The 27,914-nt window shown below is 40.1% G+C and overlaps 2 protein-coding genes across 2 annotated transcripts in view; one reads left to right on the forward strand and one right to left on the reverse strand.

Annotated features, from left to right (window-relative positions):
• The window catches only part of nbas (NBAS subunit of NRZ tethering complex), a 238,312-nt gene extending 234,343 nt beyond the window's left edge, over positions 1-3,969 (reverse strand). The window contains exon 1 of the mRNA XM_048530416.2: positions 3,646-3,969. Within this exon, the coding sequence (XP_048386373.1) occupies positions 3,646-3,720 (75 nt within the window). The 5' untranslated portion in view covers positions 3,721-3,969. The remainder of the gene's footprint in view (positions 1-3,645) is intronic.
• The window catches only part of ddx1 (DEAD (Asp-Glu-Ala-Asp) box helicase 1), a 41,522-nt gene continuing 17,390 nt past the window's right edge, over positions 3,783-27,914 (forward strand). Inside the window, exons 1-15 of the mRNA XM_048530417.2 lie at positions 3,783-4,038; positions 5,899-5,950; positions 8,110-8,173; positions 8,331-8,360; positions 8,580-8,679; positions 9,269-9,316; positions 12,121-12,204; positions 13,322-13,405; positions 18,679-18,755; positions 18,881-18,953; positions 19,405-19,481; positions 19,563-19,677; positions 21,922-22,060; positions 23,181-23,241; positions 27,330-27,428. Of these exons, the coding sequence (XP_048386374.1) occupies positions 4,023-4,038; positions 5,899-5,950; positions 8,110-8,173; positions 8,331-8,360; positions 8,580-8,679; positions 9,269-9,316; positions 12,121-12,204; positions 13,322-13,405; positions 18,679-18,755; positions 18,881-18,953; positions 19,405-19,481; positions 19,563-19,677; positions 21,922-22,060; positions 23,181-23,241; positions 27,330-27,428 (1,119 nt within the window). The 5' untranslated portion in view covers positions 3,783-4,022. The remainder of the gene's footprint in view (positions 4,039-5,898; positions 5,951-8,109; positions 8,174-8,330; positions 8,361-8,579; positions 8,680-9,268; positions 9,317-12,120; positions 12,205-13,321; positions 13,406-18,678; positions 18,756-18,880; positions 18,954-19,404; positions 19,482-19,562; positions 19,678-21,921; positions 22,061-23,180; positions 23,242-27,329; positions 27,429-27,914) is intronic.

Below are 27,914 nucleotides of genomic sequence, written 5' to 3' on the forward strand. Positions count from 1 at the left end.
CTGGATGTTTTACAATTTTTTTGATGAACCTGCACAGTCAAGTTATTACAACTCTCTTTAGGAGGTGGGACTTGAATCTGGGCCTTCTGGCTCAGTAGTAGGGACGCTACCACTGCACCTCAAGAGCCTTCAGTACTGGATGTTGGCTAAGCAGTCTAGTAGTGTTCAAATGTGAACTCAATGAATTATGTTTTCAGATAATGATATTGATCTTCAACATACAGATGTGGAACAGAAGGGGAAGAAAAAGATGGATCCTTGTGAAACATCAACATTAACAGCCCAGGAGCAGAAAGAGATTCCGAGGCTAGTGGCATCTTTTGGAACCAACTAGATGACAGCGGGGAGGTACTGGAGCAGTGTATTGTGATCACCCATGACAAAGGCTGCACACTGATCAAGAAAGATTCAGAGGGGATTGTTCAGCTTTGTACTCGATGAAAAAAAGGAATAAAAAAAAATTACAGCACAGACAGAGGTTCCTCCACCTAAAGAATTTATGCCACCTTTCTGCAAAATCATTTCAGCTAGTTCCTGCCTCACCTAGTAACCTCCCTTTTGCTTTTTGACATTTAAAATTAAAAAGAAATTGATAAACACGAAACTGCTTCCACCAGCCTTTCAAGCTGTATGTTTAGAATCATTCACTCCATAAAATTGTTTTCCCTTGGAATACCTCGATTCTTTTGCCATTCACTTTAAACCCACTCTCTTGTTAATGGCAAGTTGTCTGGACAATCTAAGGCTTCAAGCCTCCCATGACTAAGAACATCTTTGTAAAGTCTCCTTGCAACATAATCTTCTCTAAGGAGACCATCTCTGTTCAACTGCATCTAATAACTGTCCACACACTCCATCAGCCTAACTTCCTCAGTCAATCGTTAAACTACTCGCAATTCACTATAATTCCAAGTTCCATGTTATGTGCAAATTTCAAAATTGTGTGCTGTACAACTAAGTTGAATTCATTGACAAAGATCAAGAATATCATTGATGTATGAGGATCTTATTGTATACCTTGATCCAGTCATTTGTGATTTTGGTCAGAATCATTTCAGTATTGTAGCAGGCATGGAAAATGGATTGGAGGGAATTCAAACATGGTTTTGAGAGATGACATCAATGTCAAATTCTTCGACGTGAAAAGGAACGTTGGAGATGGGACAATGGTTTGTAAAGTATGATGAGGGTAAGGGTTTCTTTACCGAGGGCAGAGTGATGAAAGCTGAGTTAAGACTTAAAGGAGCAAAAGCTGCAAGCTCAGGGCTACAACAGGGAGCTGTAAAGGTAGTTTTGGGTGGTGGGATAGGGAAACACAGAGGTAGCTGATTAGATGGTCTCAATTTTAGTGACCAAAGAGCATAAGCTCTTTGCATTTATTACAAAAGGAAAATACGCCAGATGCTGGGAATCTGAAACAAACACAGAATGCTGGAGAAACTCAGCAGGTCTGGCAGCATTTGTGGACAGAGAAAGAGAGTCAACATTTTGAGTTGGGTGTGACTCTTCTTCAGAGCTAAAAGGTGTTGGGATGAGTTTTATTTTTTGATAGAGGCAGAGACCCAGTGCAAAACCAAAAGGGGTGATGGTGGTGAAGAGGAAAGAGAGATGTAAAATGTGCGTAAGTTGAGAAGTGAAAGGGATTTATGGATCCACTAAGAGCAAACTAAAGAAGAGAAAAACGATAAAAGAGTGCCAGTATGTGTGCGCATGTGTGAGAGAGAAGCAAGGGAAGAGGGAATGCAAGAAAAATGGAGCACCAATACTATAATTAGTTTCTAAAGTTAGCGAGTTCAATACTGAAACTTTGATGCTTTGGAAAGTACCTAAGCAGACAATGAAGTGTTGTGGATGAATTAATGATTCTTAAGATGCTTTACATCAGTTCCATGATTTCCAATTTCCTTGTCCTAGCCACCTTCTCAGTAGCAACGTGCAATCACTCTCCAGATCCATTTGCCATAGTCTGAAGACTATTTTTTTCTTTGAAAGAGAGAAGCCTGCACAGGCCACACTCCAGCATTCTCATTTGCCTGGTAGATGCATGTTCACATTTTGAACAACTCTCATTTAACTCCTCTCATATCTTCAAATCTGAAGAGTGGAGATGGGTATCCACATGGGTCACATCCAGGCCCGCCTCTTTGGAGGGTAGGTGACACATTCCTTATTCCAGGCCTACTGGAGACCCACACACAATTGTAACTCCAATATATCGATGATGCCTTCACTGCTGTAACCTGCTGTCATCTGTGATCATTTTTTCCAATCTGTTTTGCTTTGAATTTCCATCCTTCTCTTAGCTTCACCTGGTCCATCTTAGAAGCTTCCCTTTCTTGGTTTCACTGTTTTCAATCGTCACCAATATCAATCACAAACCTACTGAGGCTCAGTTAACTTCAAAGTACCTTGTCACACCCTGCTCCCTGCAGGATCCCATTCCATTCACCCAGTTTCTCTAAATCTATCACATCTATTCTGATGATGCCAGTTTTCACCGAGCCACCTCCCACTTGCTTGCCATTTTAATAAACCAATTTCTCTCATGCTAACATTTCTGTCCTGGGCCTGCTGCAATGATCCAATGAAGCACAACACAAGCTCAAGGAACAACACCTTACTTTCTACACAGGTACCTCACAGCCTTGAGTTCACAATATTGAAATAAATAACTTCAGAAACTGACTGCATTATACATGTTTGATCTCCACTTGCCTTACATTTATCTCTCCATTCCATTACAACACTCCAGAGCCTTGCCCAGTTTACTTTGCACTTCTTTTCACACCATAATTCAGTGGAGGTGTGTTAAGGAAACAAAACAAAGATATATTTTATAAAACAAAGAACTACGTATGCTGGAGATCTGAAACAAACAGAGGTTGCTGGTGAAACTCACCAGGTCTGGCAGCATTTGTGGAAAGAAAGCAGAATACTTTGTGTGTCACTTCAATAAAGGTATTTACATGTTCTTCAGTGAATATGAGACAGTGGATAATCAAAGCTGCTTTCTCTTCATAGATGCACAAGTCATCTGAAGAGATCATTACGAACTTGAAACGTTAACACTGTTTTCTCTCCAGTCATGCTGAGTTCCTCCAGCAAATTGTGTTATTGCTGGGCGTGGGTGGTAAGGGTGGAGTTGTACTAAAATAAAGCAGAATGTATCTTTGATAAAACAAAGAACTATGAATGCTGGAGATCTGCAACGTAGACAGAAATGGCTAGAGAAACTCAGTAGGTCCAACAGCATCCATGGAGGGAAAGCACTTTGAGTCCGGTGGCTCTTCATCAGGAACAGAAGTTATCTTTGCAATACGAGGGGTGGCCCAAGAATGGTGAGCAGGTGTTAGCAGGGCTGGGCAGCGCTACAAAAATGGTCCAGGTCAGGCGATGGCTAAACCAGAGGAACATTATTACATATTTTCGAAACAGAAACTGCCGGAAACACTCAGCAGGTCTGGCAGCACTTATGTGCAGAAAACAAGCAGAGTTAATGCTTCAGGTCCAGTGAGCTATCTTCAAAAACTCTATCCTGTGCTGTCAGCATCCTTCCCTCAGTCCGGGCTGTCACCCCCACCCTTCTCTCTTTCTTTTTCCTGTGTATTTCTTCTCCTTCCTCCCCCACCCCCCCCTCCCCTTCACCTGCGCTTCACTCTCCTGCAGCCACTCGCCATGAACCAGCAGGTCGTACAGAACATTCTCCTCTTCCAGCGCCATCGTCACCAGCGGAAACGGCCAGGGGAACCTTCACCCTGTGACACCACCGGAAACTACAGGGGGCGAGGGGGCGAGGGTCCGTCACTACAACAGGTCCGGGGGGTTTTTTTTCGCTTAAAGGGGAAAAAAATAGAAGAGAAGCCAGGCAGAAGTCAGCTGAGAATTCGAGGCCTTTACTTTGCTTCTTTCTGACCAGTGGAACTGATTATTTGGACGTTGAAGGCTGTCTGTCCCTCAGTATATGATCTCCACGTGAGGGAGCTGTGTTCCGACCTCGCGCGGGTTCCGTTAGCGGCGCAAAGATGGCGGCGTTTTCAGGTGTGTTGTCTCCTCGCTTTTCTCCGGTCGCTGTCGTTTTCTGTCTGTTTTTAAAATGTTCCCGTTCCTTGCACCTCTCTCTCTCTCTCTCTCTCTTTCTGGCTGGTGTTACGTGGTGGTTAGAATCGGACCGTCCCAGTTCCGGTCGATGGCTCCAGCTGAAGCCGGGCCCAAAAGTGAGAGTTAACCCAAGCCTCAGGCTTACAGCCCACACCGGGGTTTACAACCAAATGACAATAATTCCCGCCTCAAGTTAGTGAGCTAAACGGTTTCGTCGCTCATCGACGCGGCCCCCAATCTTAGAGGATTTCTAGGTTTCCTTTCGTCTGAAAACGCACGATTCATCTTGAATGGACGTGGCACTGACAATCCCCTGCATTCTCCGATCCTTGGCTGGGCCCTGGCCGGTTTCTCCCTGCACCGTTTGTAAATTCGATCTCATTCCAAAGCTCTGGTCTCCATGACGTGCATTTGCAGCGAATTTTAATCATTGCCATCCTTGACTTCATTCACCTTTACTCGTTCTACAACTGATAATGCCAAAATTCTAAAGATCCGTCTTTTGTTTGGCTCAATTTTGGCCTCGCCACAGGACGTTTGTCGATCTTAAAGATGCTTTATAAACGCAGCTGGTTATTGTGTTGGGATGCCGTGTCGTGGCTGCGCAGGACACTCGTCGGGCCGCTTCTAGAATATTTCGTTCAGTTCTGGCCTTCCTGCTACAGTAAAGATGTTATTAAAGTTGAAAGGGTTCAGAAAAGACTTATAAGGATGTTGCCAAGATTGGAGGACTTGAGCTACAGAGGGAGGCTGTATAGGTTGGGGATCTTTCTGCCTAAAGTGTTGGAGGTTAAGGGGTTGACCTTCCAGAAGTTTATAAAATCTTATGGGGTATGAATAGGATGAACGGCCAAGGTCTTTTGCCCAAGGTAAAGAGGGCCAAAACTAGTTGGCATTGGTTTAAAGGGAGAGGGAAAAGATTTAAAAGGGGCCTAAAGGGAATACCTTTTCAAGCAGAGGGTGATATTGTTTAGAATAAGCTGCTAGAGGAGATGGGTATGATTACAATATTTAAAAGGTGCCTGGAATGGTATGTGACTAGGAAGTGTTTCAAGGGATATGAGCCAAATAGTTTTAGATTAATTTATAATATCTGATTGATGCAGATGAAATTTGATTTGTTTTATTATTGTCATGTACCTAAGAAGAGTGAAAAGAGTTTTTTTTGTATGCCGTGCATGCAGATCATGGAACAAAGATCATAGGATGAGCAGAGCGAGCAATCAAAACTCCTGCTGCAAACAAGACGTGCAAAAAACAAGACTTGAAATTTGAGAGGTCTATCCTGAAGTCTAATAACAGCGGGGGAAAGACCAAAAGTTCCATGCAGTAGAACTCTGACTGTAAATGTGATTTGAGCAGTCATAATAGGTTTTTCTTTCATATGAATGGAACATAAAATTTCTTGGAGACACACAGAGGTGGAAGCATCCTTCTGTGCTTGATTCTGTTCCAGTGTTTCATTTAGCTACCATCCTGTATTCGCAAAAAATCTACATGCCTACATGAAGGTGACACAAAACAAATAGACAAAACAAATAGAATTGTCTTTTCCAATGTTGACAGATGTACACAGGGGGTCAGACTCCTAAGATGGAACTCGGTGGGGTGGAAAGGATTACATTTGATTTCAACATTATGCAATGTGGTGATTGTTTGTCTAACAATTTCATTGACTTAGATGTTATATTTCTTAAACATGAAAACTTCAATCAAAACAGTCATAAGTTATTCAATGCTAATTGTCAGTTTTTATTCCCTTTTAATGTTTGCTAAAGAAATGTCTTTTTTTTTCCAAAGAGATGGGTGTTATGCCAGAAATTGCAGAGGCAGTAGAGCAGATGGACTGGCTGTAAGTATGATTTCTCAGTTTGTTCAAACCTGAGTACCGTAACTAATGAAGCCAGATGTGAATAAAATTTGCTTAGGTTTAGAAAATCGTTAGACCATAACCACAGAATGGATTATTGAAGAGAAACATAGTTATGGAGCTCATGGATTGGTCAGTTACTGAACTGATTTTTATTTAACAGAAGTTCTTGCCATCAGTTAAATAAAACAAAGAACTGCAGATACTAGCAGTCTGAAAGAAAAACAGAAATTTAGTGATGAGTTTCCATACTAAAACGTTAACTCTGTTTGTTTGTCTCCAAAGATGCTTCCAGACCTGCTGAGTTTCTCAAGAAATTTCTATTTTTGTCTTGCGATCAGTTGTCCAGCAATAATGTATGCATTTTAGTATTGGTTTCTGGCTTACACCTATCTAATTGCAGTTAGGCATGCATAAAAATAATTGCTGTAAAAGAGAACATTTCCCTTCTAAAATTCCTGCCTTTGAGAATCAAATGCCTATCTTCTGTTGTAATCTTATGTGAAACACGTAGGGTCTGTTTCACCAGTGATAATTATTGCATCCACAATCACTGATTCAGAAGAAAACTGGCATCAGCCTAGGAAGTCTACTTCCTGTATAGTGAATAAATTTTTAGATTTTGTAACAATCAATGCTATTTTACAGCATAGTGTCCCCCTTCCCTTTCCTCTCTAAGTTACAAACATTCCAATTACATTTCACAAACAAATAAGGTAGGAGTCGAAGGTCTTTTTGTGCCTATTCTATCTTTCAACAAACTGATGTGAATCTTTTTTTCTGCCCCACCCTCCCCTTTCTTTTATTTGAGAATCTGTCTATCTCGACCTTTAAAATATTCAAAGTCTTTGTTTCCGCCACCTTTTGCAAGAGAGTTTCAGGACACACTCAACCTTCTATTGGGGGGGGGAGGGAAGGGGGGAGAGAGAGAGAGAGAGAGAAAGATTTTCCTTATCTATGTCTTAAATAGATGACTTTTGTTTTAAATCCATGACTCCTAGTTCCAGGTTTTCTCACTAGTGGAAACATCCTTTCCAGACCCACCTTGTCATGATACTCGGTCAAATCTCCCAAACTCCAATGGGTTCAATACTAGCCTGTACAACATTTCCACATAAACCAACCTGCCATTTGAGTTCTTAGAGCAGTAAACCTCTGAAATGCTGCCAGTACATTTAAATTCTCACTTAAGTAAACAGACCTACTATGTACACAGTACTCTCCTACTTTTACATTCAATTCCCCTTTATAATAAACAATCAGCTAGCTTTCTCTCTTACTCTAAAATTTTCCCTCCTCCATTAATCTGGAAATCCTTTGCTGTTTCTCATATGTCTGTTCATTTCTTTTTCCTCCCACATCTTACATTTGTGCCACTAATTTTCCAGTTCCGTTTTGTTCAGCAAACTATTTCTTCTTTTAGAACTAAACAAAATTACTTGCAATTCCTGATGCTGGACTATTCCAATGTTGGAAACAGGAAACTATAGGCCAGCTCGCTTGACGCCTATTGTGGGGCAAGTGTTAGCATTAATTATTAGAGAGGATGCAGGTGGGCACTTAGAAAATGTAAAGGTGAACGAGAAAATTCATCATGGTTTTCTGAAAGGTAAATCATGTTTAACCAACTTATTGCAGTTCTTTTGAGAGTGTAACATGCACTGTTGATAAACCTGTAGATATTCTACACTTGGATTTCCAGAAGGCATTTTGCAGGATGTTACATAACTCGTGGCACTATTTTCAAAATGGAGGTCACGTTTTTGCATGGAAATAAGAATTTGAACATTTTGACAATCTTGGAACTTTCTGTCTCAAGGCGGTGAAGGTGGGACCATTGAATATTTTTAAGGTGCATGTTGATTTCTGTTAGGCAAAGAAATCAAAGGTTAATGGATTAGAATTCAAAACACGTGATTGGAAATTATCTTCTTGCATAAGAGACCAGGCCCTGGGTGCCGATTGACCACTCCTGCTCTAGATTCATCTGTTTGCCCTTCAGGCTAAATCAGAGCAATTATTTTCATGTTACAACAACATATGCTGGATTTTTAAAAGTTGTTTGGTCATAACTTAATTATGTAGTATGTAGAATGTAGATTGCAGTTACCTTTCTTCCTAATGTAACAACTTTCTTTTAGTCTTCCAACAGATATTCAAGCTGAATCTATACCTTTGATTCTGGGTGGTGGAGATGTGCTAATGGTGGGTAGACTGCAGTGTTTAAGTCTTCACACCTTAATCTTTGTTACAGTTGATTGTGTTGTACTAGTTTATATTTGGTTAATTATGTACAATTCTGAAGAATAGAGAATGACATATCATTCAATTTAGGTGCTCACTTCTAATTTCTAACTTACAGGCAGCAGAAACTGGCAGTGGCAAGACCGGAGTGAGTACAGAATAATTTCAATTTTTTTGAAAATATTGTGTCCAAAACACAGTGAAAGCAGATTAGATTCCATTTTGGTAAAATGAACAGTTTTCAGCATATTTGAATTCTAAATTTCACATAGTTCACAACAGTTATTTGCCAAATTAATTGTGAGGTACTATTATAGTTGCTTTACTGGAGTACAGTATTTAATTCTCTAACAAAACTTGTTTTTAGGCATTTAGCATACCAGTTATACAGATTGTATATGAAACGCTGAAGGACCATGAAGAAGGCAAAAAAGGGGGAAAAACATCTGTCAAGACTGGTGGTGCAGGTAATGATGCTAAGATAGTTTTGACATGCAGGTGATGATGTTCCATTTTGCTTCTTTTCTTTTGACTCCCAGAAAATGTATTCTTGTAATGCATAGTATTCTGACTTGCAAATAATTTTAAATCAAAAATCAATACGACATTTGATATTTTTGCTGCCTTTAAAGAATAACTGTGACTTGGCCTTTCCTAAAATATTTTGATATAGTGCTTGTAAATAGTCCTATTTTAGTGTAAAAATGGTAATTTTGCTTGTTGATATTGTATATATTTAATCTTTGAGAAGAAAGTATATCATGTGCTCATGTTCCGACTTTAAAAAGAAAGTCCTCTTAATACATTTGTGTTATAGTGTGGTTTACTGACAGATGGAAGTAAGGAAGGTAAAAATGAATTTTGTGAGTTGATCAATGGCAGTCTTGAAAGTTCAGATATTTATAAGCAAATTCCATAGAGTATATATTTTAAAGATATCTGGAATTTGTGATCCTGTTAGCTAGAAGTACAGCATACCGTCAGTATTTTGAAACTTGAATAATGTAAATTTGAGAAAATTTCTTTGTGCATGTTGTTTTCTCTTTTCTCTTCTAGTTTTTAGCAAATGGCAGATGAACCCCTATGATAGAGGATCAGCTTTTGGTAAGTTGATTTTGCTGTATTGAAGCAATCACAAGAACAAGTAAAGACATAGAACATTACAGCGCAGTACAGGCCCTTCACCCCTTGATGGTTCCACAGGCCGGTGCAACCATCTAAAGCCCATCTGATCAACTATTCCATTATCATCCATATGTTTATCCAGTGACCACTTAAATGCCCCCAAAGTTGGTGAACCTACTACTGTTGCAGGCAGGGCATTCCATGCTCTTACTACTGAGTCAAGAACCCACCTAATTACAACACTAGAAACTGCAGTTTCAATTAACATGCCCTAAAAAGGGTTAGTTTAATTAAAACTAAAGTTGTTTTATTTACCACAAAAGCAAATGATTAGCTTTATAATTGCATGTTTTTTTTAAACTTGGCTTATGAAGAAAGCAGCAAGACACATTCATGTTTTCGTTAATGGGCGTAATATTGTGACATATGGATGTAAATTGCCTTAATTTCTCTGAAGGAGAAATATATCATCTTGGTGTATTCATTATCCTATGGGCTGTCTTTCTCATAGCTTTGCTTCACAGCAATCTAAGTGAATTTTTCAAGGCATTTGGTCAACTTTGTAATTGTTGCACCTCACTGGGTTAGTGCATTGGAATTCAAGGCCCTCTGTTCCCAGAGTGTTCATAAAAGTTAAAGATTTTATAAAAGCACAATATTTTCACAAAATTCCCCAATTTACCTGATTTTTTTTAAACAGTTTCACACAAATCATTGAACAGGTTTTTGTACTTAATGAGTTATTAGAGACTGATGAGTTAATAGATTCTATCAACAAACAATTGTAAATTATCAGCTTTGTTTTTAGTTATAATCAAATATCTCTTTATCTGCATACAAGGTGCTTTATAGAAATACAACAAAATGGGCAATTCAGTAGTCTCTGGCCAGAGGATTTGCTGAGATGATCCTTTTGGCTTGCCAGGACTAGCTGATTGTTAAATATTTGGCACTTTTCGCTAGTTGCAGAAGATGCAGAATGACTGGTTCACAACTTGTAAAGTTTCTGACTTTATGTTGAACATAACCGCTTGTAACAACTGGTGAGGAAAATAAACTGGTTTTCTTCAGGCATTAGGTTTTGTTCTTAACTCAAGACCAAGACAACTTAAAGAGATCCAAAAGACTTTTGACTACCACATTCATACCCAAAAAAATGTTCAGCCACCTGCGAAGCCAATCACGGTTATTGTCAGCAAAAGGGTCTTTGCCATCACCAGTCCACAGACCAATTGGTTACTTGCTGTTGACTGAATCTCCAGTTCATCTGCAACTAAACTTTCCCCACTTGTTAAACAAATAACAATCTAAACAGCACTTAAAATATAGCAAATGCAACAATCCCTTCCACATTCCTTGGCTTTTAAAATTGTCCTTTTCCTATTTCATGCCTAACCAAAAATAGTATTATGCTCAACCGTACCTATCTGCCTACTATGCTTCTGTTAATTAACCTGCTGTATGTCACCCCTCATACTCCACTCCAGAATGGTCCCCTTTCTTGCCAGTGAATGTCCAAATGAAATGTATTTTGTGTTTTGATAAGCTATTTGACAGGGGTCAGGGGACTTTTTCTCTTCAGAATCCTTGGCCAATCCTGACCCTGTTTTTGTTATTTAAATAGTTACTAAAAGCTATGCCAATTACTTCTGTTCATTCCTATCACAGAATTGAGCTAGTTCTTCCTTCATAATTTCTCCCGTAGACTAGATTAGTTAATTCAGTAGAAACCAGAGTTGAATCAGCAGCTCACTTCACTTTACATTGGTAACATTCTTTCTTTTTTGGTCAGTGCATTGAGTATAGGAGTTGGGAGGTCATATTGCAGCTGTATAAGACATTAGTTTGGCCACTTTTGGAGTATTGCGTGCACTTCTGGTCTCCCCTCCATGAGAACGTTTCAGAAAAGATTTACAAGGATGTTGCTAGGGTTGGAGGGTTTATGCTATAGGGAGAGGTTGAATAGGCTGGAGCTATTTTCCCTGGAGTGTCTGAGGCTGAAGGGTGACCTTTATAGAGGCCTATAAAATCATGAGGGGCATGGATAGGATGAAAAGGCAAAGTCTTTTCCCCCAGGGTTTGAGAGTCCAGAACTAAAAGGAATAGGTGTAAGGTGAGAGGGGAAAGATATAAAAGGGGCCTAAGGAACAATTTTTTTTCACCCAGAGGGAGGTACATTTATGCAAAGAGCTGCTGGAAGACGTGGTGAGGGCATCTGATGGGTATTTGAGTAGGCAGGATTTAGAAGCACATGGGCCAAATGCTGGCAAATGGGATTAGATTTATTTAAGACAAGTGGTCAGCATGGACAAGTTGGACCAAAGAATGTGTTTCTCTGCTGTGTATCCCTATGACTCTATTTGAATGAAGTTACCCTTAAACCAGACAAGGTCATGTTACCATTTCAAATCGTAGTATAAGGCAGATAGGGATGGTACACAATGCATACTATGGCTCTGTATGACACGATACAGAAGGCACTCTGGTGTTAACCTTCAAACTGTACTTATTCTTTTAAACAAGCGTACAGAAAATGATAGTACAGATCTGGAACTACCTTCCCCATGCTTAGTTAATTGTTTTTTTGGCTAAAGAAATTGAGGAATAAAGAACAAAGACACTAAAATTGAAGTGTAATTTTCAAAAAAAAGTAGCTGTGATCTAACTGAGTGGTGAAACAAGCTCAAGGAATTTAATAGACTGTACAGTGACAGTGAAAATTAACATTATTTTTCCAAGTTTATCATCTTGCACATGTGTAAATCAGTGTGATCTTTCCTCAGCTATTGGACCTGATGGTATGTGTTGCCAGAGCAGGGAAGTAAAAGAATGGCACGGATGCAGGTCCACAAAGGGAGTGAACAAGGGTAAGCGTTGTAAATTTAGATGTTGTTGAACCCAAATTCTATAACTAAAACAGCTGAAGTGCTCCAGTTTTGAATGTTGAGTGCAGCCTCAACATTTATTTCTTTAAAGAAATATTTGCTTCATTTAAGTTGGTACATAACAAAAACCTTAGTACAACTTTCGAAAAACAACCTTTTTCCAATGTTAGATAACAAAGTGTGGAGCTGGATGAACACAGCAGGCCAACCAGCATCTCAGGAGCGCAAAAGCTGACGTTTCGGGCCTAGACCCTTCATCAGAGAGGATCAGAGGGTCTAGGCCCGAAACGTCGGCTTTTGTGCTCCTGAGATGCTGCTTGGCCTGCTGTGTTCATCCAGCTCCACACTTCGTTATCTCGGATTCTCCAACATCTGCAGTTCCCATTATCACTCTTTTTCCAATGTTGTTCAACTGGGGACTACTAGATTGGACTAGGATGGGTGTGGTCAGAAATCACACGACACCAGGTTATAGTCCAACAGGTTTATTTGAAAACAAGTTTTTAGAGCCCGAAGGAGGAGCGAGGCTTCAAAGTTTGTGTTTCCACACAAACCCGTTGGACTATAACCTGGTGTCATGTGATCTCTGACATTGTTTGGTAAAATTTATAGTGATGGAAGAGATTCAGTAATTTGGTCATTCATGTGAAGTTGTATTGAATTGTTTAAGTTCTAATGTCGTGCCATATTTTAAATGTACAGAAAACTGGCACTAATCAATGAAATAGTTGTGCAGCAAGTGGCTACACCTGCTAATACTTGAGTGCATTTGAGGATTTCCTACATTTTATAATGAATGCTCAACAACATGGGTTAAATCAGAATCTCAAAAAGGTCATTACCTGGCCTCGGTTTTTCGCATTTTCTGTTTTTTTTTGTTTTTGTGTGATTTCTGAAATTCACTGTTTTGTCTACTATGTTTTGTCTACTATGCTTTGTCGTTTTCCCTCTGAAAACATGAATTTTTTTATCAACTCGTTAATGAAAAGAGATTTAAATTTTCCATTAGTAAAAGCTTTTAATAATTTTCAATTGAGGTTTGAAATGTAATTGGACAATGTTTCTGGGTGTTGACATTTGTCTTTTTTTTAATAAATAGGCAAATATTACTATGAAGTACATTGCCATGACCAAGGCTTGTGTAGAATTGGTTGGTCGACCTCACAGGCAGCGCTTGATTTGGGTAAGATAATTGACCTAAATACCTTTCTCCTGGGCTTAAATCAGGACTAAATTGATTATGTCTTTGACGGTTATTGCTGAACTGCTAAATAAAAAGTGTATGTCCATGTTTTAGAATGTTCCGTTTTATCCGTGTAAAATTCTGTGGAAGTCGTAGCTATTTTTAGGCACTACGGTACTCTTTCATAATGAGTAGTTTATGTATTGAATTCATGTTCTTTTGCTGTAGCACCCAGGTAGTATAAATAAGTTTTTGAAAAGATTTCTACTTTCTTAATTGCTGACCGAGCTTGCTCAGTGCATAAACTAACCTGATATCATTGATATAGTCCCTTTTGAAGGAAGCCAATCCCTGTCATCCACCTTGAGCACTCACTTCACTTGCTACTGGTGCATAATGTCCACAAAATGTCTATTGTCAATCAGATAGTGGAATTAAAGGTTATGGGGATAAGGCAGGAACAGGAATACTGATTGTGGATGATCAGCCATGATTGTAATAAATGCTGGCTCGAAAGGGCCGAATGGCCAACTCCTGCACCTATTGTCTATTTCAAAAAGGCATTACAGGAATGTGCTAGCACTACTTTTGAGATCACCTTTTAAACGTGCAGAGATAGTTGAAGATCTCATACAAGAATTGTCATCAGCAGCATTGTCTCTTCCTCACTGGAACAAAATCCTGTACTTCCAACCTGATGGCAGACTGCCACAACACCCGGACTGTGGCGTTTGGAAAACGTATCTTACCACCATCTCTCAAAGGGAATTTAGGGATGGGCAATAAGTGCTGGTTTTGCCATAACCCTCATACCTCAATTTTTTTGAAAAGTGTTTGAGTGTTTCACTGTCTAGGATCCCCTTTCATTGTATTTATACAATAGGGGTAAGGGTGTTGCTGACTCAAACACCAAACTATTTATTTCTTTTCCAAGATGGTGTTTGCTTAATTGTGGAAATGGTGACTGAGTGATGTTGTCATTGGACTAGTTAATTGGAGAGCAAGGATAATGTTCTAGGTTTGAATCGTACCATGGCAGGGAGTGAAATTTGATTACAATTATGATGTCTGGAATTAAAACCTGCTTTAATGGTGACTGTTGCAAGAATCCATCTGATTCACTGCAATTCTTGACAGCAGAAAACTTTGTCAGCCTCGACTGGTCTCGTCTACATGTGACTTCAGATACCCTTACAAGTGGTTTACTCTGTATTGGGATTTGCCTAAATTTGGCAAGTCACCTCAGTAGGTATTTAACTCCTGCAAAATCCGATAAAACAAATTAGGCTAAGATTAAAGGCTATAATAAAAATTCTCCACTTAAAGAGCGATGTTAAGTTTAAATTCAGTGAGTTTGCCTATATAGGCATCAGGTGACACAGGTTTCCTGACATTGGAACTACTTTCACCATTTGATCCAGTCACCCATTTTTATGAGCTTGCTGCCACATGCTCAGTAACCTCCTTCCCACACTAGATTTCCAACTTCTTTTGGACCTTCTACCAGACTCTATGATGGTAGGACTACTACAAACTGTCTTTTGTGAAACCATCTATGGTGTTCCAATAAATCATTTTCTATCCGAGCAATGATCTAATGCAACCCTGACCGTTCCTATATTACAATATTGACTATGCTTGAAAAGTGCTGCATTGGTGACAGAACTTTGAAACATCTAGTGGTTATGAAGAATGTGTTGTATAAATGCAGAGTTTTTTTTTCCTAAAAATTCCCTTGTGTGTCATTCCTTTTTCTAGTGACAAATCATTGGGCCCCTATGTACCAGGTCTGGCATGTTTATTTTCAGCTTCATAATTTTTTTTTCTTCAGTCATTGAATGTGTACTTTGCATTTTTTGCATGTACCTAGTTGTCCTTGAGAAAGTGGTAGTGAGCTGTCTTCTTGATCTGCTCCAGTCGATGTGCTGTAGGTAGACCCACAATGCCCTGAGGGAATTCCAGGATTTTGACCCAGTGACAGTGAAGGAATAGTGACATATTTCCAAGTCAGGACAGTGAGTGGCTTTAAGGGAAAATTGCAGGTAAGGTGTTCCATTTATCTGCTGCCCTTGTCTTTTAGATGGCAAGGGTCATGGGTTTGGAAGGTGCTGTCCAAGGACCTCTGGTGAATTTCTGGAATGCATCTTGTAGCTCGTACACACTGCTGCTTATGGATGTCATGCCAATCAAGTGGGCTTCCTTCTCCTGGATGGTATTAAGCTTCTTGAATTGTTGTTGGTGGTGCACCATCCAGGCAAATGGGGAGTATTCCATTACAATCCTGACGTAAACCTTGTAGATGTGGGAGTCAGGAGGTGAGTTACTAGCTGAAGTGTTCCTCGCCTCTAACCTGCGCTTGTAATCACTGCATTTGTATGGCAAGTCCAGTTGAGTTTCTGGTCAACGGTAAGCCCCCCTCCCCAGGATGTTAATAATGGGATTCACTGAATGTAGCATCATTGAATATTAAGCTGCACTGGTTAGATTGTCTCTTCTTGTAGATGAGCTTAGAAACCTTGATCATAGAAACCCTACAGTGTGGAAACAGGCCCTTCAGCCCAACAAGTGCACACACACCACCTGAGACCACCCAGACCCATCCCCGTATGATCCACCTGATCTGCACATCCCTGAACACTACAGGGAATTTAGCATGGCCAACCCACCTACCCTGCACATCGTTGGACTGTGGGAGGAAACCAGAGCACCTGGAGGAAACCCATGCAGATACAGGGAGAATGTGCACATTCCACACAGACAGTTGCCCGAGGGTGGAATCGAACCCGGGTCCCTGGCGCTGAGGCAGCAGTGCTAACCACTGAGCCACTGTGCCGCCTTACCTGGCATTTGTATGGTGCGAATGTTAGTTGCCATTAGTCAGCCCAACTGGATTCTGTCCCGATCTTGTTGTAGTTGAATGTGGACGACTTCTATTTAAAATAATGTTTTTTTTTTAATCTTCACCATTGGTAGTGGTTTTATATGGTAATGAAATTTGAGTAATCATAAATAATTTTTAACACTAATGCAAATAGAGCAACTAGTACTATCTCCATTCCAGTAAATATTTGGTAAACATTTGGATTCGGCTTGTTTGGATCCAGAAGATCGCACATCTGGAGCAAGTGATAAACATGGTTTTGTGCTGGGAAGGTCAACTTAATAGAATTCTTTTGAGGACGTGACAAAGTTGATTGAGGGAAAGGCTGAAGATGTCGTATACATGACTTCAGTAAGGCATTTGACAAAGTTCTCCATGGCATGTTGATGGAGAAAGTGAAGTCGCATGGGGTCCAGGGTGTGCTAGCTAGATGGATTAAAAAACTGGCTAGGCAACAGGATACAGAGTAGTAGTGGAAGGGCATTTCTCAAATTGGAGCCCTGTGACCACTGGTGTTCCACAGGGATCTGTGCAAGGACCACTGTTGTTTGTGATATATGTAAATGATTTGGAGGAAGGCATAGGTGATCTGATTAGCAAGTTTGCAGATGACACGAAGATTGGTGGAGTAGCAGATAGCGAAGGGAGCTGTCAGAGATTACATCAGAATACAGATAGATTGGAGAGTTGGGCAGATAAATGGCAGATGGAGTTCAATCCGGGCAAATGCAAGGTGATGCATTTTGGAAGATCTAAGTCGAATGAACTATACAGTAAATGTAAAAGTCCTGGGGAAAATTGATGTACAGAGAGATCTGGGTGTTAGGTTGATTGTTCCCTGAAGGTGGCAATGCTGGTCAATAGGGTCGTCAAAAAGGCATATGGCATGCTTTCCTTCATCGGATGGGGTATTGAGGACAAAGTTGGCAGGCCATGTTACAGTTGTATAAGACTTTGGTTTGGCCACATTTGGAGTACTGCGTACAGTTCTGGTCACCACATTACCAAAAGGATGTGGATGCTTTGGAGAGGGTGCAGAGGAGGTTCACCAGTATGCTGCCTGGTATGGAGGGCACTAGCTATGAAGAAAGGTTGAGTTAGATTAGGATTATTTTCATTAGAAAGACGGAGATTGAGGGGAGGTCTACAATATCATGAGGGGTATAGACAGGGTAGATAGCAAGAAGCTTTTTCCCAGAGTAGGGGACTCACTTACTAGAGGTCATGAGTTCAAAGTGAGAGGAGGAAAGTTCTTTACGGAGAGTGTGGTGGGTGCCTGGAACACGTTGCCAGCAGAGGTGGTAGACGCAGACACAATAGTGTCTTTTAAGATGTATCTGGACAGGTACATGGAAGGGCAGGGAGCAAAGTGATACAGACCCTTAGAAAATAGATGACAGGTTTAGACAGGATCTTGATTGGTGCAGGCTTGGAGGGCTGAAGGGCCTGTTCCTGTGCTGTAATTTTCTTTGTTCTTTTGTTCTGTTTGAAACGCGACCTTCTGACCCAGTGTCAGCGACACTACTACTGCACCACGAGGCCCTGCTAATTGTTTTAGAACATTTCCTTGATTATCCAGAGACTTATTCCTAGCGTGGAGGTAGCTAATATGAGGATGCATTGTTTTAAAGTGAGCAGAGATAGATATGAGGAGCCGTCAGAGGTAGGTTTTTTACTCAGTGGTAGGGGCATTGAATGCATTGCCAGAGAAGGGTGGTGGAGTCGGCCTCATTAGGTGCATTTAAGTGGCTATTAGGCATCTAGATGATAGTATAAGGTAGAGGTGGGAGGTTAGATAGACCTTAGATTTAGGGTAAAAGTTTGGCACAACATCGTGGGCCGAAGGGCCTTTACTGTGCTGTACAGTTCTATGTTCTAAACTTCATGATTTGTCACTTCTCTGACTTCACGTAACTGAAAATGACTTTCTCATTGCTTCCACGCTAATCTACAATTCTGTTTTTCTTTATCCTCTTGGCTAATTATAATTTGTCAATTCTGATCACTCTCAAAAAGTACTAAGCAATGGCAGAGATAATCTGTGTTAGATCAGTTATAAATTGGTGAAAGTCTGATTCTTGCATCATTATATTTTCTCATTAAAATTCTAAACCCTTTGGACAAACGTTAAACCTGGGACTATCTTTAAGCAATCAGTGGGAATCTTTGCTCAATGCAAAAAGATTAAGTGATCCCTACAGTGGCATTGAAATTTTTTCATGGGTTTGATATTATACGTATAGAGGAGATGTTTCCAGTTATGAAGGAGGCAAAAACAAGGTCCCCTAATTACAGGACAGTCATCAGTTAAATTGAGGCGATTCTGTGTGTTGTGATTTATAAGTACCCTTGATTTAACAGCTGATCTCTCTTTCTGGGGAATTCTGCATAGGTACCGACAAATTTGGCTTTGGATTTGGTGGCACTGGAAAGAAGTCCCATTGCAAACAGTTTGACAGCTACGGAGAGGTACATGCTCTTTGATAATCCTTGTTATTACAATGAAAGTTGAATGTAATTCAACACGGTGTGACTTTGTACATTACGGTTCTGTTCATACTCTTTCCATGTTATTTTATAACCTTTTTTTTCAGGAGTTTACCATGCATGATACCGTTGGATGCTACATTGACCTTGACAAAGGAGATGTAAAGTTTTCAAAAAATGGTAAACTTTCTGCATTAGCTGCTCTTAATTCAAATGTGCTGGTTTAAAAGGGAATGTTAGTCTCTGGTGTAAGTTTTTTTTTCTTAGGTTTCGATATTTATCCTACTGTTTAGTTTCACTGATCTTTAAGTTTTCATAATTTGTACGAATGTGACTGGCCGTCTCATAATTAAACTGAATGTTTACGAGCATCTATTTGGATGATTTGACTGCTACTTTCTTTGCTTCGCCCTCATTCCCATCCAAACCCTATCCCTCATTCCCTTTATCTTAGTGAAGGTGATTTGTGAATGGACAAATATTGTAAGAGTCTCTATAGCGTAATGACTAAAACTTAATGGATGACACGAGCCATTTGCTTTAACACAGATCATTTGATGCTCTTTGGTGATATCTCACTTGTAAAATAACCATTTACTGTTTATAAGGGTTGTTTCTTTTTCCCCCCCAGGGAAAGACCTTGGCCATGCCTTTGATATACCTGCACACTTAAAGAACCAAGCCTTCTTTGCTGCTTGTGTTTTAAAGGTAATTTTCCCAACATTTAAGTCAAATTTTATAACTAACAAGTAGTCCTGATAACTAAAAATCTTTGTTATTGCATCCTAGAATGCTGAGCTTAAATTTAACTTTGGTGAGGAAGAATTCAAGTTCCCTCCAAAAGATGGTTTCACAGCACTAGACAAAGCTATTGATGGTCATGTTGTAAAGTCACCACATACTGGTATGTGAGAATTAACACATTGAATCGCTTAACTGCTTAAAAGTAATTCAGAAAATTAAAATGGTAGGTGATCTCTTTGTCTACCAACATAGATTAATGAATTCCAAACAGGTGGCTGAAAGAACACAGCAAGCCAGGCAGCATCTAAAGGAGAGGAGAAGTCAATGTTTTGGGTATTACCTTTCTTCAGGATTGATTCCAGCATCTGCAGTTTCTTATCTCTAACCAAATCTATGTTAGTAATCCAGTTTATACAGCTTTGATAAATATATTCCTAATACCACCAGTTCGGCCATTTGGAAAGGGAGTTAGGAGTTTGTGACGGTTTGGTTAGGATAGTTGAATATAGCTGAAAATAAAATTTCAAAAGTTATGTTCTATTAATATCCTGACATATTACAGGAATATCATTGAACTGAAGAACATATAAAGACAGTGATCTATCCTGCCATCTGGTCTAATCTACATGTGATTCCAGATTCACACCAATGTAGTTGACTCCTCACTGCCTTCTGAAATGGCCCAGAAAGCCTTTCTCTTCAAGGGTGATCAGGAATGGGTAGCAAATGCTGGCCTTGCCAGTGACATGGGTGCAAATTTTCTTGCCATTTCCCATCTAAGAATAAAAGAAATTTAAATACAGCTGTGTCCATGAGCAATTCGGTTTCTTGTTAAGTGCCTATTTTGTCAAAGCATGTGCCATGTTTGTATCAAGTTGGGGTGTATTGCCAGATCATGCATTCTGAAAGATTATTATTTTACCCTTAGAAAGATGTTATCTTAAGCAGATAAAATCTGCCTTCTATTTTACTATTTAAATTTCTTTACATGATTAGTACAACTTTCATTTCCACAGGAAACTATCCACTCACCCTGTAGAGACACGTGCTAATATTTTCTTCAGTTTCTGATTTTGCTTTATATTTATTGTATGTGTAGTAATTTGCCTTTAGCTTGCACTCGAACGTTTTGAGAGAGTCCCAAGGTATTGAGAATTGGAAATGTTGTACAAGTAATTTATCTTTTCGTATTGCATTTAATGTAGTGGAATTCTCTTCAAAGAGGTATCAGCTAAAATTTGACACTATCTAATTTGGACCAGCAACCAAAGCAAAATGAGTCAGATAGGTACATTTTAGGTAGCATTTTAAAAATAGAAAGTAATAGAGGCTTAAGGAACAAATTCTAGAGCTGAAAACAGGTGGGAGGTGACAGCCTGGCTGCTGCTAATGTGTTGAATGCAGAGATTTCAGAGGGTTATGGCTGAAGGAGGTTACGTAGAGAGAAAGGAGCAAGGCAGTGGAAGCTATGAAAATAATGGTAAGAATTAGCAATATTGAGGTTTTCCTGAATCTGAAATCACTGTAGATTAGCAGGCATGATAAGCAGGAATTAGTGAGAGTTAGGATAAAGATAAGAAATGTTGGATAACAAATAAGAAATATGGAAAATGAGAGACTGATCAGGAAAGCAGTGGAAAGGTCGTGTCAAAAGTAACCGGTAAGTGGGGAAACAGTTGCTGCATGATGTCCATTTGCTGTTCCACACAGCAAGTTTTAAGGAATTTTTTTAATGGAGAATAAGATAATGAGATGAATGGGTTCGGAAGTACAGCCAAAGCCATTGAAGGTTCTGATACCTGTGTTAAGGAACAGCCAAAATTGGACAGCAATGAGCAGGAACTATCAACATCCTTAATATTACCTAACGTAATGTAGTGTCTTTACAAAATAAAAATGTTTCAGATTTCCAAAGTTGAAAGTTAAAACAAAATGCTGAAATTTGTGTGTTGAAATAATTCTGTGCAAGTATTGTTTGTAAGGAATCTTGCTCAACAGAAGGTTTTGGTTAGACTGCTTTCCAATTGGCTGTGTGCCCAAAATGCGTTGGAACTGCTAAGCTGTCGGTTACGTTTTATGTATGAATTGTCAGTGGAAGGTAACAACAGGCCACTTGTGCAGAAAGCAACACAGTTAAAGTTTCAGGTCAACAATGTTTTGTCAGAGCTGTTGACCTCCTTTCAGTATTCTTAAATAAAATGATAATTTCACAATCATGATTTATCTAAAATTTCCTGATGTTTTGGTCATTATTTTGGCTTGTTAACTCTGCACAGGAAAACGTCACTAAGAGTGGTTTCAGATAATACCTGATCATAATTTGAGAGAAGCAGAAATTTTATCATTGTTCCTTTATGCTTTGTAAGCCACCATTACTAATTCAGTAATGTTCATTCTTTTCCAGGTACAGCACAAGTAACTCAAACTAAAAACTTACCAAATGCTCCAAAGGCACTCATTATTGAGCCATCAAGGGAACTGGCTGAACAAACCCTGAATAATGTTAAGCAGTTCAAGAAAAATATTTCTAATCCCAAACTAAGGTAGCTTGTCTTAAAAGGTCTTCCTCCTCTGTTCCCCTTCATCCCAGCCACCCAGTAAATAATTATACTGTTGAACTTACGGTTCTTTATCTGCCAAAGATTATTTTGACTTCTCAGACTAACATAAATAATGCCCTTTATTGGGATTGTCTGGTTTGAGATATCATTTCACTTAAGTGAACATTCTGAAATCACGAATCATTTTTGTTTTTCTTTTTAAATTTTCAGTTGTAATCTGTTTAATGCATCTTTTCTAGAGAGTTTAATTTAACTCTGGGAATGCGTTCCTTTATTTCCAGTTATTTTGTTTGTGCAGGGATGAGAAGTTTCTGCCAGGTAGAATTGACCATTTGGTCAAAGAATTTGTCGAGTTTTTGTTTTGGTCTTGCGTGTTTCCAGAGTCAGTGCGTAAAATTGTCGAACAATCATAGCTCTAACTGGCAGTGTGGCATAGAAACGTGTTCAGTACAAAGCACATTTGTGTTTTGAAATAATTCTGTGCAAGTATTGTTTGTAAGGAATCGTGTTCAGCAGAAGGTTTTGGTTAGACTGCTTTCCAATTGGCTGTGTGCCCAAAATACTTTGGAACAGCTAAGCTGTTGGTTACCTTTTTATGTATACGTTGTCAGTGGAAGGTAACGAGAACATTTTTTTTCTTTGTTTTTTAGTTTCTTCTGTAATGAGTTACCACCCTGAGGACCGTTCCATAGATGTTGTCAGCCCTCCGGTGTCACATTCGTCATTGCATGCCCAGAGAAAATATTACACCACACGTTGAGAAAACTTAACCTGTCCCCACATAATGTTGTTTCATTTTGCAGTAGTATTCACCAGATAGTCATTGAGATTAAATCTTAATTTTGTCTTTCTGTTCCTCCGACTGGAACGTTTTTGTTGAATAGAACTCATTCAGAAAGGACAGGGCATTGTCTCTGATTTGACCTTCGCAGACATATATGTTCAAACTCAATAGTACAAATCCTGATTTTAAAGATTAAATATTTCAGTTAACTTACAACAGTCCTTTGGGAAAATACAGACCCAACTACTGAGCTGTGTTGTACACTTCGTTCATGCATAGACAGTCTTATTTTGGAAACTCTGTTTTATTCTGTTTTAGGGAGCTTCTGATTATTGGAGGTGTTTCTGCAAAAGATCAACTAGCTGTCCTGGAACAAGGTGTAAGTTTTCCCTATTATTAACAAGAAAATGTGTTGATGTGCACACACATTTGTGTGATTTCATTGAAAGTGTCAGCTAAATAGAGTGATCTGGAATAAATTTATTGCATATTAGTTAAAAGATCCAACAGTAGTTGCAGTAATGTTCTATACACAGCTATACCACACAATCTATTGATGACCACGGTCTTAGTTACTGTGTGAAGACAAATCATTTCCTTCCCAAGCACTGATGAAACCCCAAATTCGGTCAGTCTACAAGGCATAATTTCTTTGAAATAACTTCTTTCTATCCCAATATTGTATACGAATAGTGGTTAATTGTTGATTTTTTTTATTGGAAGAGTAATACTACTGTTAATATATTTTTAAATAACTGCCAGCAGTTTCCACAGCAAACAATTCATGTAGCACGTAGCCATTGTAAGCGTAGTTTTGCTTTTGTGTATTTGCACAATTTTCATTTAAGAGGCTAATTAAAACCAACCACAGCCAAGCATCTTAAAACTACTTAACAAATACCTATTTTGAGCGAAGATAGCAAAGTGTGAAGCTGGATGAACACAGCAGGCCAAGCAGCATCTTAGGAGCACAAATGCTGACGTTTCGGGCCTAGACCCTTCATCAGAGAGGGAGAGGGGGATGGGGAGAGGGTTCTGGAATAAATAGGGAGAGGGGGAGTCGGACCGAAGATGGAGAGAAAAGAAGATAGGTGGAGAGGAGAGTATAGGTGGGGAGGTAGGGAGGGGATAGGTCAGTCCAAGGAAGACGGACAGGTCAAGAAGGTGGGATGAGGTTAGTAGGTAGGAAATGGAGGTGCGGCTTGAGGTGGGAGGAAGGGATGGGTGAGAGGAAGAACAGGTTAGGGAGATGGAGACAGGCTGGGCTGGTTTTGGGTTGCAGTGAGGGGAGGGGATAAGCTGGGCTGGTTGTGATGTAGTGGGGGAGGGGACGACCTGGGCTGGTTTTGGGATGTGGTGGGGGAAGGGGAGATTTTGAAGCTTGTGAAGTCCACATTTGAGCTACTATTTTTACCGTGCTCTGACCTCAATAAAGATGTATCATCAACCCCACCAATAATAAAGGCATCTTGTTGACAACCATTTCTTCCTGAAGCTGTGTATTCTCCATTTATTGTCTAGTTCTGCAATTTCATTCCCTGAACCTTTTCTTGTACTGTTTCCTCACCATGCATTTTTATGAATGTTTTGCATAAAATATCCTTTGCTGTCATTACTTTCTCCTCCCAATTTCACACCACCATTGTCCGTACTCTCTCGTCCATTCTGTCTTGCGCAGTCTTGCCATTCTCTACCTATGTGTATCAGCAAACATCTCACCTTGCTGATTTTCTGTCTGAACCTGTGTGATAACGTTGTCACTCCCTACTCTCTCATATAAGAAATACTATGTGTCTGTTCCTTCTGCTAAAGTTGATAACCTCTCACTTCTCCATATATTTAAATTGCTATATTCTTATCTACTAATTTGTGCAAATCCTTTCAAAGTCTCATTGCATCGTCTTCACATTCCTACCTGATTTTATCTCAGTCAAAAACTTGGAAATATTCCATTTGGTGTCCACATCCAATTCCGTTATGTTGAATGTGAACAGCTAGGACCCAAGCAGTGATCCTTGTGGTGACTAACTAAGTGTGGAACTAGATGAACACAGCATGCCAAGCAGCACCTTAGGAGCACAAAAACTGACGTTTCAGGCCTAGACCCATCATCAGAAAAGGAGGAGGGGGAGAGGGTTCTGAAATAAATAGGTAAAGAGGGGGAGGCAGATCGAAGATGGATAGAGGAGAAGATAGATGGAGAGAAGACAGACAAATTGAAGGGACAGGGACGGAGCCAGTAGAGGTGACTGTAGGTGGGGAGGTAGGGAGGGAATTGGTCAGTCTGGGGAGGACGGACAGGCCAAGGGGGCAGGATGAGGTTAGTAGGTAGGAAATGGGGGTGCAGCTTGAGATGGGAGGAGGGGATAGGTGAGAGGAAGAACAGGTTAGGGAGGTGGGGATGAGCTGGGCTGGTTTTGGGATGCGGTGGGGGGAGGGGAGATTTTGAAGCTTGTGAAGTCCACATTGATACCATTGGGCTGCAGGGTTCCCGAGCGGAATATGAGTTGCTGTTCCTGCAACCTTCAGGTGGCATCATTATGGCACTGCAGGAGACCTAGGATGGATATGTTGTCTAAGGAATGGGAGGGGGAGTTATAATGGTTTGCGACTGGGAGGTGCAGTTGTTCATTGCGAACAAAGCATAGCTGTTCTGCAAAGCGGTCCCCAAGCCTCTGCTTGGTTTCCCTAGCGTAAGGGAAGCTGCAACGGGTACAGCGGATGCAGTATACCACATTGACAGATGTGCAGGTGAACATCTGCTTGATGTGGAAAGTCTTCTTAGGGCCTGGGCTGAGGGTGAGGGAGGAAGTATGGGGACAAGTGTAGCATTTCCTGTGGTGGCAAAGGAAAGTGTCGGGTGTGGTGGGGTTGGAGGGGAGTGTGGAGTGGACAAGGGAGTCGCAGAGAGAGTGATCCCTCCAAAAAGCAGATAAGGGTGGGGATGGAAAAATGTCTTTAGGGTGTGGTTCGATTGCAGATGGCGAAGTGTCGGAGGATGATGCATTGGATCCGGAGGTTGGTGGGTTGATATGTGAGGATGAGGGGGATTCTCTGGTGGTTATTGCGGGAACAGGGTGTGAGGGATGTGTTGCGGCAAATGCGGGAGACACGGTCAAGGGCGTTCTCGACCACTGCGGGGAGGAAGTTGCGATCCTTGGAAAAACGAGGACATCTGAGATGTGCGGGAGTGGGATGCCCCATCCTGGGAGCAGATGTGGCAGCAGCGGCGAAGGAATTGGGAATAGGGGATGGAATTTTTGCAGGAAGATGGGTGGGAGGAGGTGTATTCTAGGTAGCTGTGGGAGTCGGTGGGCTTGAAATGGATATCAGTTTCTAGGTGGTTGTCTACAATGGAGACAGAGGTCCAGGAACGTGAGGGATGTGTTGGAGATGGTCCAGGTGAATTTGAGGCTAGGGTGGAAGGTTTTGATGAAGTGGATGAACTGTTCGAGTTCCTCGTTGGAGCACGAGGTGGCACCAGTACAGTCATCAGTGTAACAGAGGAAGAGGTGGGGTTCACGGCCAGTATAGGTACGGAAGAGGGATTGTTCCATGTAACCAGCAAAGAGGCAGGCATAGCTTGGGCCCATGCAGGTACCCATGGCTAACCCCTTTGTCTGTAGGAAGCGGGAGGAATCAAAAGAGAAGTTGCCGAGTGTGAGAACAAGCTCGGCTCGGCAGATGAGGGTGTCGATGGAGGAGGACTGGTCGGGCATGCGGGACAGGAAGAAGCGGAGGGCCTTTTAGGCCATCTGCTTGGGGAATGCAGGTGTATAGGGACTAGACGTCCATGGTGAAAAATGAGGTGTTGTGATAGTTGTCTAGAATTTGTCTGCCCATTGACCCATTTATTCCTATTCTCTGTTTTCTTTCTGACGACCAGTTCTGAATGAATGTTAGTATGCACTCTAATTTTGCATGTTAACCTCCTTTTGGGACCATATCAAGCTTTCCTGAATTATAATTTTCTGTCTTTCCTTACAATTGTGTTAACCCCCACCTTTAAAAGAGAGCTACAATTAATATATCAACTTAATCGATTCACACTGGAAACAGTTTATTAAGAACAAAATTCAACTTTAATTTGATAATATTTTTCTCTTTTTTTAACATTAGATTTTAAAACTTGCGAGCTTTAACAGAATGTAACTGTGAATCTGCTACACACCATTAACATGGTTTATTTGGGTCTCCTTATTTTATACTACTACGGTGTTAATGCTTTATTTTTCTCAAGTTGTCTTTCTACAAAGCTACATTTTCAACAATTATTCAAGCTTCTCATTCTGTGCCTCATTTTAATTTTTGGTTGTTCAGCTGTTCACATATAGAAGGTGCATCTTAAGCCATGAAGGCTTGTGATTGAACCACCTGTTAATCTAAATTTTACTATTGTTCTGTAATTTTACTGGAGTCTTGACAACATAAAGTTGCAAATAATGAATTTTCTGGCCTATTCTCCAGGTTGATATTGTTGTCGGAACTCCTGGAAGAATAGATGACCTTGTCTCAACAGGAAAGCTGAATCTATCCCAAGTTAGATTCTTGGTGTTGGATGAAGCTGTGAGTATTTATTCATCAAAACTATAATGCTGTCACCGTAACAATTAATTAGCATCTGTGTTCATCTGCAACAGCATTTTTTCATAACTTCACATATCGCCTGTAATCTCAATTTCAATAACATGCCTTTCGTTACTTGTGATTCTATCACCTGAACTACAAGGTAGTGTTTCAAGCACATATTAAAATGAATATGACAAATTTGCAAGACTAGGTTCTGAGGCCCTGCAACGTTCAAGTTACATCTGTGATACATTAATCTGAGTTGCAATTAACCAGTCAGTACTGCTACCAAGGAGCTCAATAGGAGCCAATAAAGATTTGCATTAACTTCCTGAATGAGATACATTTTAAAATGTTGATGTAACATTTTAAAATGTAAGGGGTGTACTGTGAATTTGTAACATTTTTAATAGGAGACCCCCGGCATAATTTTCCAAACTCCTTTTTTGCAGTATTTCTTCACGTGAAACATTTAGTTTAAAT

The sequence above is a fragment of the Stegostoma tigrinum genome, chromosome 4 (genome assembly GCF_030684315.1).
Source record: "Stegostoma tigrinum isolate sSteTig4 chromosome 4, sSteTig4.hap1, whole genome shotgun sequence".
NCBI classification, from domain to species: Eukaryota; Metazoa; Chordata; class Chondrichthyes; order Orectolobiformes; family Stegostomatidae; genus Stegostoma; species Stegostoma tigrinum.